The sequence below is a fragment of the Molothrus ater genome, chromosome 4, assembly GCF_012460135.2.
Source record: "Molothrus ater isolate BHLD 08-10-18 breed brown headed cowbird chromosome 4, BPBGC_Mater_1.1, whole genome shotgun sequence".
NCBI classification, from domain to species: domain Eukaryota; kingdom Metazoa; phylum Chordata; class Aves; order Passeriformes; family Icteridae; genus Molothrus; species Molothrus ater.
The window spans coordinates 28,749,643-28,760,884 of record NC_050481.2 but is presented as its reverse complement, the minus strand read 5'-3'; the positions used below and the strand labels follow the sequence as shown (position 1 = coordinate 28,760,884).

Here is an 11,242-nt window from a genome sequence, read left to right as displayed (position 1 = left end):
AAGGGTGGTTAGACATTGGAATGGGCTGCTCCGGGAGTTAGTGGAGTCACCGTTCCCGAGGTGTTTATGGAAGACTGGACCTAGTATTTAGTGCTGTGGTTTAGTCGACATTGTGGTGTTTGGTCATAGGTTGGACTTAATGATCTCAGAGATCTTTTCCAGCCAAATTGATTCTGTGATTCTGGACACGCAGGGACAGCAACCTGGCGCAGGAACCGACAGATAGTGAGGGACTGGGGGCAGTCGACGCCGGACATAGAGCTTGTCCCTTTACCACAAGGAGCTTGCCGTGCCGCGGGGGTGTGGCGGGGCTGCTCAGCGAGCTCCCCCCACCCAGCAGCCCCGGGAGCTCCCCGGCCGCGCGGGCCGCCCTCCCTGCGCGGCCCCTCAGGGCCCGCCACGGCCCCGCCCACCGGGCCGGGCCCGCCCCCTCGCGTGCCGGTGCCCGCGCTCGGAGCGCGCTGATTGGCTGCCGCCCAGCTGGGCGGGGCCGGGCGCCCTTAAGAGACCGGTGCGGGGCCGGGCGCGATGTGAGGCGGTGCTGCCGGAGCGGTCTCATGCACTGCGCCAGGTACGGGCGCACCGCCGCTTCCCTCCTCTGCCCTTCCTCATCCCCTCTGCCTTCCCCGCCTGCTTGGCTTCTCAGCCTCCTCGTGTGTGCGGGAGCGGCTCTGGCGCTCCCCGCTGCGGCGGTGCTGTTCTTGGGGCAGTATCCTGCGGCTTGGCTCCTGCAGCCCCCCGGCTGAGGCGGGAGTGGAGCCCCGGGGCTGCCCCTCTGCGGGGCTCCGCTGCTGCTGCTGCCGCCTCTCCCGGCTCTGGGCGGCGCGGCTTGGCTGCTGTCGCGGAGGGGGCGGGCTGTAGCGAGGGGGCGCCGCCGGGCAGGCGCCTGTGGGAAGCGGGCTGTGCCCGGGGGGCGGCTCGGCCCCCCTGGATCGCGGAGGAGGAGGGGGTGCGGAGCCCCCGAGCGCTGCTTCGGCCCCACTACGGCTGCGGGCTTTGGCTCTGCAAGTGCTGCTGCAAGTGTGCAAGGGCTCACCTGTCCCCAGGTAGCAGGTGGGAGGCAACCGGAGGGGCTCGATAAGGGAGGTGTAAGTAATTCCTTGGTTCTGCCTTAATTCTCCTTCATAGACGACAGATATCCTTCTCTGGAGAGGGTAAAGCTACAAGAAGAAGTCTGGGACAGACTCAAGTTTGCTCTCCTTTTGATGGGCTATGGGAAGGAGTTGGCCCCTCTGCCTGTATAGGGCTCTCTGCCTTGTACTTTCTGCTTCCTGGAGCTTTATTTCCTGAATGAGCTCTCAAAACTATATTTCTGCTCCCACCTCCAAAGCATATGGAGTTCAAGACAACCTTCCTCAGCCCCAGGGGGGAAACCTGCCTCTGGCTGAGAGCTGGGCATCAGTAGAGTCTCCAGTGCAGAAAAAGTTGTCTGGGATATCAAATGAACTGGCAGTTCATAAAAGCATGGGGCTCAGCATAGTTGGTTATAAAAAACTCTTGCTATAGTTTTTAGCTTGGAAAAAAGCTCCAAGTTATGCAGCTGGGCATTCGATGCCTCTTCATTCTAAAACTGTGAATAACCAAGGCTTCCTGAGAAACCTGGCTTCTCAGAAGTTACAGGAATTCAGCTGAATAAATTTCCCTGGGAAAAGATGCAATGCAGATGAAACTGACCTAAGTAGGAGAAGAAGCATTGGGAGCTGCATTAATTTCAAGGAGGAAATGACCTATATAAAGTGTGTATGAACAAAAACTTGGCAAAACCAGGTAGAGATGAGCAGAGTAGTGTTAGCAGACAGGTGGATCTGAGGTGTCTGTTTTGTGCAGCTGAAAGGAGGCACTGCAGAAGGAATTGGCTGGTGGGTGTGTTGGGATGCAAGCCTTGGCACATGTGCTCTGAATAAACAGATACCCTTGCTGAGTGGATGCTGTGAAAGCCTGCTCAGAGCTGCTGTGTTGGTGTTACAGGGTGGGGAGTTAAAGCACTGAATTGGGAGAGTGTGGCTCTTCTTTTTCTTGGCACGGGAGCAGCAATCAAGTACTAGAGCTGGCTGTGCATGGCTTTGGCAGCCAGAACACTGCTGCATCACAAGGCCAGTGGTCACTGCTACTGTTGCTGCCTCATCCCTCTCTGTGTGGTGGGAGCAGCTTTTGAGCCTGGCCTGCTGCCAAGCAGGAATTTTGTTAAAGGAATACACTGTGTTTAAAGTCAGCTACAATACAGTTGACTTAAGGGGGATGTGTGTGATAAATCCACCCAGCAGTTTACCCAGAGCCAGGCCAAAGAGAGTCTGCCAAAAGCGTCTATCGGAACACCAGTGTAAGGCCAGGAGTGATGGGTGCAGTGTTCTGGGAGCTGCCTGGCTGCAGAGGAATCTCCAGGGTACATCTGGCAAAGTGCCCTTCTATGGGTGAGTGCAGAGAGAGAGATGGTGCTGCCTCCCTGGAGGAAGGGGCTGGGTGCTGGAGGGGAGGCTGTAGTGGAGAGGCACATGGCCTGTGCCTTCTGGGAGAAGGAATTGCTTCCAAAGCTTCAGTGAACCTCGAGTAGGTGAGTTGTGTTTGGCAGAGCCCTGTGGCTGTATGGATGTTTTCCAGGGGTTTAGCACAATCCCCCTGGAGGCTTGAGGTGCGGTCTCTGTGCTGGAGGTAAAACTGGCTGATGTGCCTTCTGAGCAGATATTATTTTAAAATGGATAGAGGGAAGAAAGCTCCAGAGCAGTGTTGGCTGAGCCTGTGCCCTGCTGCTGTGTCAGACTGTTGCTATGTTTGCAACACTACTTGGAGGCACTTTGGATGGAGCAGTTCTGGGGGACAGTGATGAGCAGAGTGTGTAGCTCAACTGAATGAGTGCTTTTTGGCTGACATCTGGGGTTTTATGAGAGGTGAAGTCAGTTGTGTATGGCAGCTTGTGACAAACTGAGTTCCTACTCCTACAAAAGCTTGTGAAACCCTGGGGAGAATCTCTCCTGAAGGGAGGAAAGCACAGCAGGAGTAGTGCTGAAATTTGATAATCTGGGGATTTTGTGAGCATTGGCAGGATTGAGCCATGGGCTTTGCTTTGGGTTGCAAATGCTCTGGAGCCTGCTGTTGCTAGCCTAGTAGGACAGTGCTTGTGTGTGTGCCTTCAAAGGGTGACTCTGTCCCTGTAGCAGTTGGAAGAACTGTTCAAGGGCACAACAGGCTCTGGTCCTGCCACTTCTGTAGTGTTTTTGTCAGTGTCTGTAAATCAAACCATGCAGGTACCTGCCTTTAATTAAGAAGCAAGCTTATTTGGGATGGCTTGGGAGGGAAGTGATATATCAGCTGTCTGACAATTTATATTAAAGTGCTTTTCTGGCATCAACTGACCCTTCTTCTCATCTTCCAGAGCGTTAGACTATTTCCCTCACAAGCAAGCAATGGCTGTGGACGTGGCCATGCAGCTGTACCTGTGCTCCTCACCCTTGCGCAGAGAGAAGTGCGCCTGCAATATTGCTCCAAAGGCCAGCAAGCCGCTGCGGCCCTGCATCCAGCTCAGCAGCAAGGCTGCCCTGAAGGGCCCAGGAGAGGCAGCAAACTCCTTCCCACACAGCAAGGCGAAGAAGAGGGTGTCCTTTGCAGATAGCAGAGGCTTCGCTCTGACCATGGTGAAGGTGTTCTCGGAGTTTGAGGATCCGCTAGATATTCCTTTCAACATCACAGAGCTGATAGACAACATCGTGGGCCTGACAACCGTGGAGAAGGACAGCTTCGTCCTGGATTTTGTTCAACCCTCCGTAGACTACCTGGACTTCAGAAACCGCCTCCAGACAGACTGTGTCTGTCTGGAAAACTGCATGCTAAAGGAGAAATCTATTGTGGGAACGGTGAAGGTGAAGAACCTCGCTTTTGAAAAGATGGTGAAGATCCGGATGACGTTTGACACGTGGAAAAGCTTTGTAGATCACCCGTGCCAGTACGTCAAGGATACGTACGGAGGGTCGGACCAGGACACGTTTTCCTTTGACATCAGCTTGCCTGAGGGGATTCAATCACATGAAAGAGTTGAGTTTGCCATTTCCTTTGAGTGCGATGGGAAGGTGTACTGGGACAACAACAGGGGCACAAATTACAGGGTCATACGGTCAGAACTGAAGTCTGCCCAGGAAGCTGTCCGTCCCCCACAGGCTCCTGACTTTGGCAGTGCATTTGACCGGTTTGGGAGCCCTCGGTGCTCCTATGGCCTCTTTCCTGAGTGGCCCAGTTATTCAGGCTATGAGAAGCTCGGGCCCTACTACTGACCCGAGGACAAAGGCCAGGCTGACTAACTGTTGCTGGTGTGTCTGCAGGCCTTGAGGCTGGTCTGAACACAGGCGTATGAATAGGTGGAAGAAGTATGGCTCTGTGTAGCTTAGCACAAGCCTCCCAGCAAAACCAGATGTGCAGTCTCTGCTGGCAGGGGGCTTATAGTCAGAGAAGCAAATCTGGCTCTCCAGATGATCAGAGGACCAAGGACCGCTCATGTCTCTTCAGCGCTTCTTCTTCCTCTTCAGTAAAGATGCCAGTGTCCAGGGAAACACTACAGTGCTTATATTGCCTGTTCAAGCTGTGTTGTGGTGGCTGCTTTGTACTGCCTGCCTAGTATTAAAAGGCTCTTTCAAAATATTTCCTAGTATTATATTGTAAGTGGGCTCTACTACAGCTGCAGGGTTCTCCTTGCAAAGCCAGCCTGTGCCTGTCAGGAAATAGTGTGGTTGGATTGCTGGGAATGGAGTCCTCTCTTTGCACATATCCTTGTAGTGAGGCCCTTCCTATGGGAGGCAGAAAGCATGTTTTGGAAGTGAAAATTCCATGTGATGGCAGGAAGTGTGGCCCTACAGCCTGCTGTATTAGGAGATGTGCTTGTGGCAGAGGATCTGATATGCTTAGTCACTGGTTGTTATATCAGATGATCTTGAAAATCTCTCATACCACTGGTGTTACCAAAAATAGAGATTAGCTGTGGCTGTGTGGTGCTTGTAACACAGCTGTGGGTTGACATCCTTGACTGCCTTCTTCAAAACCTTCTTTTGGTTTAATCACAAGTGACCAATGATGCTTTTTCCCCTTGATGGACATCTGAAGTTGGCTGTGCTGGACCCTGAAAATGCGTTTCAGCCTCCTGTGAACTGTAAACCAGAGTTTTGTCCAGCTGGGGGTCAGGGTCCTGTGCAGGACTCTGCTCGGGTACAGCAGGAGCCAAACACAACCAGACCCCATGGCTGTCTATGCTGTGTCCTGTACAGGAAGGCGACTGTTGTGTACCTACTGTGTCATGGAAGTGCCTTGGTTGAGAAAGGGGTGGGTGGTATGTGCAATCCCAGCAACGCTTTGGGATGAACGGGCTTTGGAACTGATGTTGCTTTTAAGATCTGGTAATGGTTTGTTACTCAGTGCCATGGACTGCTTGGAAGATAAAGGCACAGCACTGCTCACATGTCAGGGTGCTGTGGCTGTCCTGGATGAACGTGCTGGCCTTCCCTCTCTGCTGAAGCAGTATCTGCCAGTTTGACCTGCAAATGCCCAGACTTTGCATCTCTGGCCATAAAAAGTGGCTCACCCCAGCTATGCAAAGAACTAGCCACGAGGAGAGTGAGATGTATGGTTATCCTGACAGCACCCCTGCATGTGAGACAAATCACAGAGGTGAGCCATCCCTGTGATTAAAGAGGTGGCTTGGCTTCAGGCTGTGTGCTGGACTGGTGAGATCAGCAGTGCCAAGCAGCTTCACAGAGCTTCTTGGGTGCTAACCTAGCAGAATAACTTAATCCTTCAGCTCAGAGAGAGAGTGCTGAACAGTCTGTAGAAATAGAGGTCAAAAGAATGCTGCTTTTTCTAGTGCATAAGCTTTACATAATTTTGGGTGCCTATAGTAGCCTGTGGATGTGCTGGAGAGAATCAACAGGCTAGACTACTTAACTTCGTTAACATAGCTTTTAATTCTGGAAACTACTGTACAAATACTTAGAAGCTGTTTTACTCTAACCTAGAAGGGATACTGGGATCACTGTTGGATATCAAAAGGGACAGGAGCTTGCAGGAAGAATAGCTGGCCTTCAACTGCTGCTTTTTCAAAATACAGAATCAGTATGTGTCCTCAGTGTGCTTGATCACTTAGCTGAGGTGGTGAATCTCCTTGCTAGCCCAGAACTCATCAGGTTTGATTCCTCTGTTCAAACAGCTTCCCAAGTCAGCCCTTAGAGCCTGCATCTGATCTCTGGAGGGGACTGTTGCCTAGTTTGGCTTGGTTTTAAACTTGAGGCAAGTTTGTGTGACACTGATACTTTTTATTTATTTAGTGTATGGTGTTGATGTTGTAAGACACTGACTGTAGAAAAGTCGTGTTCTCCTGGCACCTTCTTGTGCCCATGGAGAGCTGTTTGTGAGCCAGAACAAGGCATGTGGGTCTGGGGTGCTGTGGATGGTGGTGTCTCCTCATGGGCTTGTTTTCAGGCTGTGCCTTGGGTGTGCTTAGGGAGGAACATGGAAGATAAGCTAGAAGAGTAGCGCCATAAGTAAAAGCTAGGTTGGGAACTGACTATTTGATCAATAGCAGTTTAAGAATACTACTTGTGGCCTTTCCCCTTTTCCCTTTTTCCATTGCCAATGTGAACATAGAAGTGAGGGGGTTGCTCTCCTTGCTCTATGCCTGGAAGTGCCTTGTAGGATGTTTTGCATGTTTGTTTTTAAAAGATATTTTTGTACGCAACATTCAAGTGGAAAATGCACTTTATAATTGCCATGTAATGACTCTTTTAAAAATATGGCTGTTTTTATCTGATTGTTAAAATAAAGGTGGAACAAAATGTTGGCTGTGTATCTTATTTAAGCACTCATGGGGCTGGGGAGGCAGTTTGGACACGGGTCCAGCTTCCTGCAAGTGGCCATTGGCAGGGAGGAGCACACATCCACCCTGAATTCTGCTGCCCAAAACGGGAAAGAGCTGCCTATTCCTGCTGCCCTCCTGCCAACACAAACGCTTCCCTTGCCTCTGCAGCCCTGGGATGGGAGGAGCCCCGAGCCTTTTCTCTGCTCCCAGGTTTCCCCACTAATCACCGTGTTCCCGAAGTGCTCTTCACTCTTCCCCTGCTTGCAGTGCCAGGAACAGCCTTTTCGGGTTTCTCTGCTTTTGTTTTGAGTCAATCTCCCTCTTCTCCCCTTCCCCCACCTCGGCTTGATCTGGGATCGGGGCTTTACTCTGTGTACTGGGCTGTGATGGATGCTGGGAGAAGTGTTGCAGAAGCGGGGGCAGGCTCTTTTCTAATACCAGGATCAAGCGAAAGTTAGACCCTTCCTTACGTCCAAGTCATTGTCCCTGTTGTCACTACAATAAGAAGCACGAGGAGGAAACATGCCCCTTTGCAGAAAGGGAACAGCTGGTGTAAATGCCAGCCAGGGCCAGCTTTGCATTTGGCCTGGCTTTCACCACAAAGATTGAGCCTCGGTGATGCTCTGAAGGGGTTGTATTTCAATCAGCTCCTGAGCTGGGTGGGATTTGCTGCTTACAGATAAGGTAAGAAGGAAAGCTGTGAGGGAAGGGGAGGGAGATGTGTTTGTCTTGGTGTCTGCTGGTTTGAGCAAATCTAGGCTGTGCTTCCCATCTTACTGCAGAGCCTTGCAGAGAGTGAGCTTGGCCTTTGCTCTATACAGTGATAAAACTGAGCACCTCCTGACTGTGGCTTTCCCCAAGTCCCTTGCTGTCATAAAATTACTTTTTTAACCACTGTGGTTCTTTTAGTCAAGCATACAACACAGGGCTCTTTTAAAAGGTAATTGGATTGTTTTTCTGGTAGCATAAAAGAAAAAAAAATTAAAAGGTACTTGTGTCCCTGCCTCAGGTGCTTGGGGTGGCTTGGACAGGGCTGTTTTCACATCTGAACGCTGGCCCAAGCTCACAAATGAGAAAACTGCAGCCAGACATTTCCTGTAACAGCTTTGTGGCTGAAAACCCCATCTGAGGACAGTTTCAGTTTAGGACATAAGGGAAGTCCAAGCCATCTAGGGGAGCTGAGGAGATGGTGCAACATTAGAAGGGCCAAGAGAGCTCAGCTCTGGGGTTTCTCCCTAATGCCCAGGTGTGTTATATGCTAGATAATACAGATATTGCAATTGCTGCATTTATAAAGCCCTTGGTGGCAGGTGTGATTGTGTACTTGCTGGTTAATATACAAGGATTTCTTAGAATGCTCATGCCATAGCACCCCCTCCCCCAACCACTTTTCTCTGTGTGTCCTGAAGGATTTTGATGCCACCTCCGAGTAGAGATAACTAAGCTGTGGTATCATGTTGATCTTGGATGTGTTTGGAGGTTCAGGTTTCCAAAGTTTGTGTTCTGGGGACAGTTTGGTTAGGGAGAAGAGGGCAAATATTCCCCTGCTCCACATCCACCTCCCATTAGCCTGGAGATGCTGTTGTACGGGGGGGCAGCTCTGCTGAGCCACTGCTGTCACAGCAGCCTCTAGAGCACGCTGGATTGCAGGTACTGGCTACAGTGACAAAGGCAGGATGTGGGCTCCCTGCACCTGCATCCTGGCAGAGCAGACTCCCAATGTTGTGTAAATGTCAATTTATGAGCACCCCACCTTCTTGCTTCAGATGTTTGCCAGGGGGACCCATGTGGGAATGCTCTGGGGAAAACTGCCCAGAATGAGATAATATGCAGAGGGACATGTCTCTTCCAAATCATGGGAGTGTAAATGTGTCCAGGTAGTACTTTGCTGCTGGACCAAACTTTTCCTTGGTTTTAAATGTAGCTCTTTAGAGGCACTTGCAGTGGAGAGTGATGTGTGGAAGATGTGTCTGCCTTGCAACTGGCGGGCAGCATAAAAGGGGAGAAAACTAGAGCAGGTCATTTCCCAACAGCAGTCAGCTGTTCTTCAGTTTTCTCTCCACAAAGCAGCAGCAAATGAGCCTCTCTAGAGACTGGGTCTTCGGGGGAAAGTCTCTTGACCACAAGGCAAGGGATAAACGGGATAAACATGTTTCAGCATGGCCCATGGACTTCCCTGCTGCTTTGTAGTATCTCCCTTGCTTGGGCACTGCCCTTTTCCCTCTTACACACCATGATGCTGTTTCCAGTGTAGCCATCACCAGACTGAAGCATCAGCTTGATTCCACAATGTCTTCCACAAGCTCGTGTGTGGTCACAGGGGGCAGGAAGGGCACTTGTGTGTAGTGGGAGGAGGCTGTGCTGAGGACACAGCTCTCAGCAGCACCAAGAGCACCCTGTACCCCTGGGAACAGCACAGAGCTTTGCCAAAAAGCCAGAAGCATGGGGCTGGGTTGTGATGCTCCCAAACTCCCCTGGTGTTTCCACAGACTTGTTCCTATTGGGCAGTTCAGCTGGCTCTAAATTATTACAATAAACCATATATATGTCCTTGGGGTTTTTTTGATGGAACTAAGCTCCAAACCAGCTGCTCTGGCCCAGCAAGATTCTGCTGCTCTGCAGCCAGAGAAGCTGCCCAGCCTGTCTTTATCCTCCCCCTTGGAGGGGTGCCCTGCCAAACAGTTAGCTGTTTCTAAAGACTGGTTATTGACATTTACACAAGGCTTAAAGAAAGAAAAAGGGTGTCTTTGTGGAAAAATAACTGCAGTTGGCCTGTTCCTTTGGCACAGATATGTCAGACCAGTCACCAGTTTAAGTACTTTGGCTCCTGGAATGGGATTTGGGCAAGCCCTTCCAGCTGATGCATTAGTCACGGATCTCTTCTCCCCTCTGATGCTGCTATGCAGTCTCAGGAGGAGGGAAGGCTCCACTCCATAACTCAGGAGAAAAATATTTAAAAGGCATAAGAAGAGGGTGAAACATGCATAAATACTTTTATAGCTTCCACTGTTTCTGATGTGGGAATCTTGTTGAGACCATGGTGATGCCTTCTACCTAGTGAATCCTTGAGAAGCTCAAGTGGGAGGAGGTCTCTGAGATGTCTGCTCAAGCAAAACCACTCTCACAGCTAACTGTGGTCACTCAAGACCTCATCCATGTGGATGAACTCAATGATGGAGATGCCACCACATCTCTGTGCCCTGTCCCGGGGCTGCACTGCCCTCCTAGGGGAAAAGACTTCTCCTAGGTCCTCAGGAATCAAAGGACTCTGCACAATGTTGTAGTCTTGACAAAACACCTGGTTTCTTCCAGCTCCTGGCCAGATTCAGGACATATAGATGTGAGGGTACAAGATAAGCAGCCACAGGACAAAAAAATTTCAGGGCTGGCAAGTCCTCATATGTGTAGGTTGGAGCAAGGGAGCAGCTGCTATGTGCATACAGCAAGGTACTTGCCATCCTCCAAGGCATCCTGCAGTAAAAGGTAGGGCCATATTCCCTGCACTGTTGCTGGAAAACCCCTCTGTCAAGAGTCAAAGGCCTAAACTGACCTACAACCCACCTTCCAATCTAAGCAAAACAGAGCCCAGTTTCCCTCCCAACACTCAATATTTAGCAACTGGGAACTCATGATCTCCTACACCTGCTTCCCATCATTATGGCTCCTGCCAGAACAGAACTGGAGCATTATCAGCAGGAATGTAACTCCTCAGTGTTTGTGTGGTGACACTCCAGTGCTATGGAGACAGCCACTTTCATAGGGAGAAATACAATAGCTCTCTCCAGCCCACTGAGGGTTTTATGACATTCCCCTTTCACATGATGTTCCCTTGGACATCTGGCAGGTGTTGCTTCTCCTGCATTTCCCTACTTGCTGTGAGTTATTGGTATCTGAGTGGCCATCAGAAATGCAGTGTTTCTTTATCCATGAGTTTGGCAGAATGTGTCCTTGATGGTGTTGCAGGCCAGGCTTCAGGGTAGCTATAGGTGATGTGGCACCTTCTGCCCCTCGTGCCACAGCACACTTGGTCACTGGGCTAGGAGACATTGGAACAGGTCTCCCTCTTGGGCTGAGGACTGTCACAGTCCAGCTTTATTTTCTCCAAGAAGCTGTCTCTGAGCAGATCAAGTCACAAAAGGAGGCAAGCTAAACCCAAATAAATCTACCAAACCCTCTGCTTCTCGGCAGTGGCTTCGGGAGGAGAAGAATTTCACTTCAGAGGCCACAACAATTATCTCTTGAATGCTTTATAGCCATGCAAGCAATCATAGCAGACACACACTAACTTTTAAGCTGGTGGTCAACAAGATCTCTTAGACAACCAATGAATCTACACACAAATCTTTCAATGCTTCTAAATGCCCTGCAATAGCAGCCCAGTGCTGATAAACTGAGCCATAAAGCCAGCAGGGA

General features: G+C 50.5%; 1 protein-coding gene across 1 annotated transcript; it reads left to right on the top strand.

Annotated features, from left to right (window-relative positions):
- The first annotated feature begins 560 nt into the window (after positions 1 to 560).
- PPP1R3B (protein phosphatase 1 regulatory subunit 3B) lies at positions 561 to 5,008 on the top strand. Its single transcript, XM_036382301.1, has 2 exons — positions 561 to 571; positions 3,371 to 5,008. The coding sequence occupies exon 2, from the start codon at positions 3,402 to 3,404 to the stop codon at positions 4,260 to 4,262; it is 861 nt and encodes a 286-aa protein (XP_036238194.1). The 5' UTR covers positions 561 to 571; positions 3,371 to 3,401; the 3' UTR covers positions 4,263 to 5,008.
- Positions 5,009 to 11,242: the final 6,234 nt, after the last annotated feature.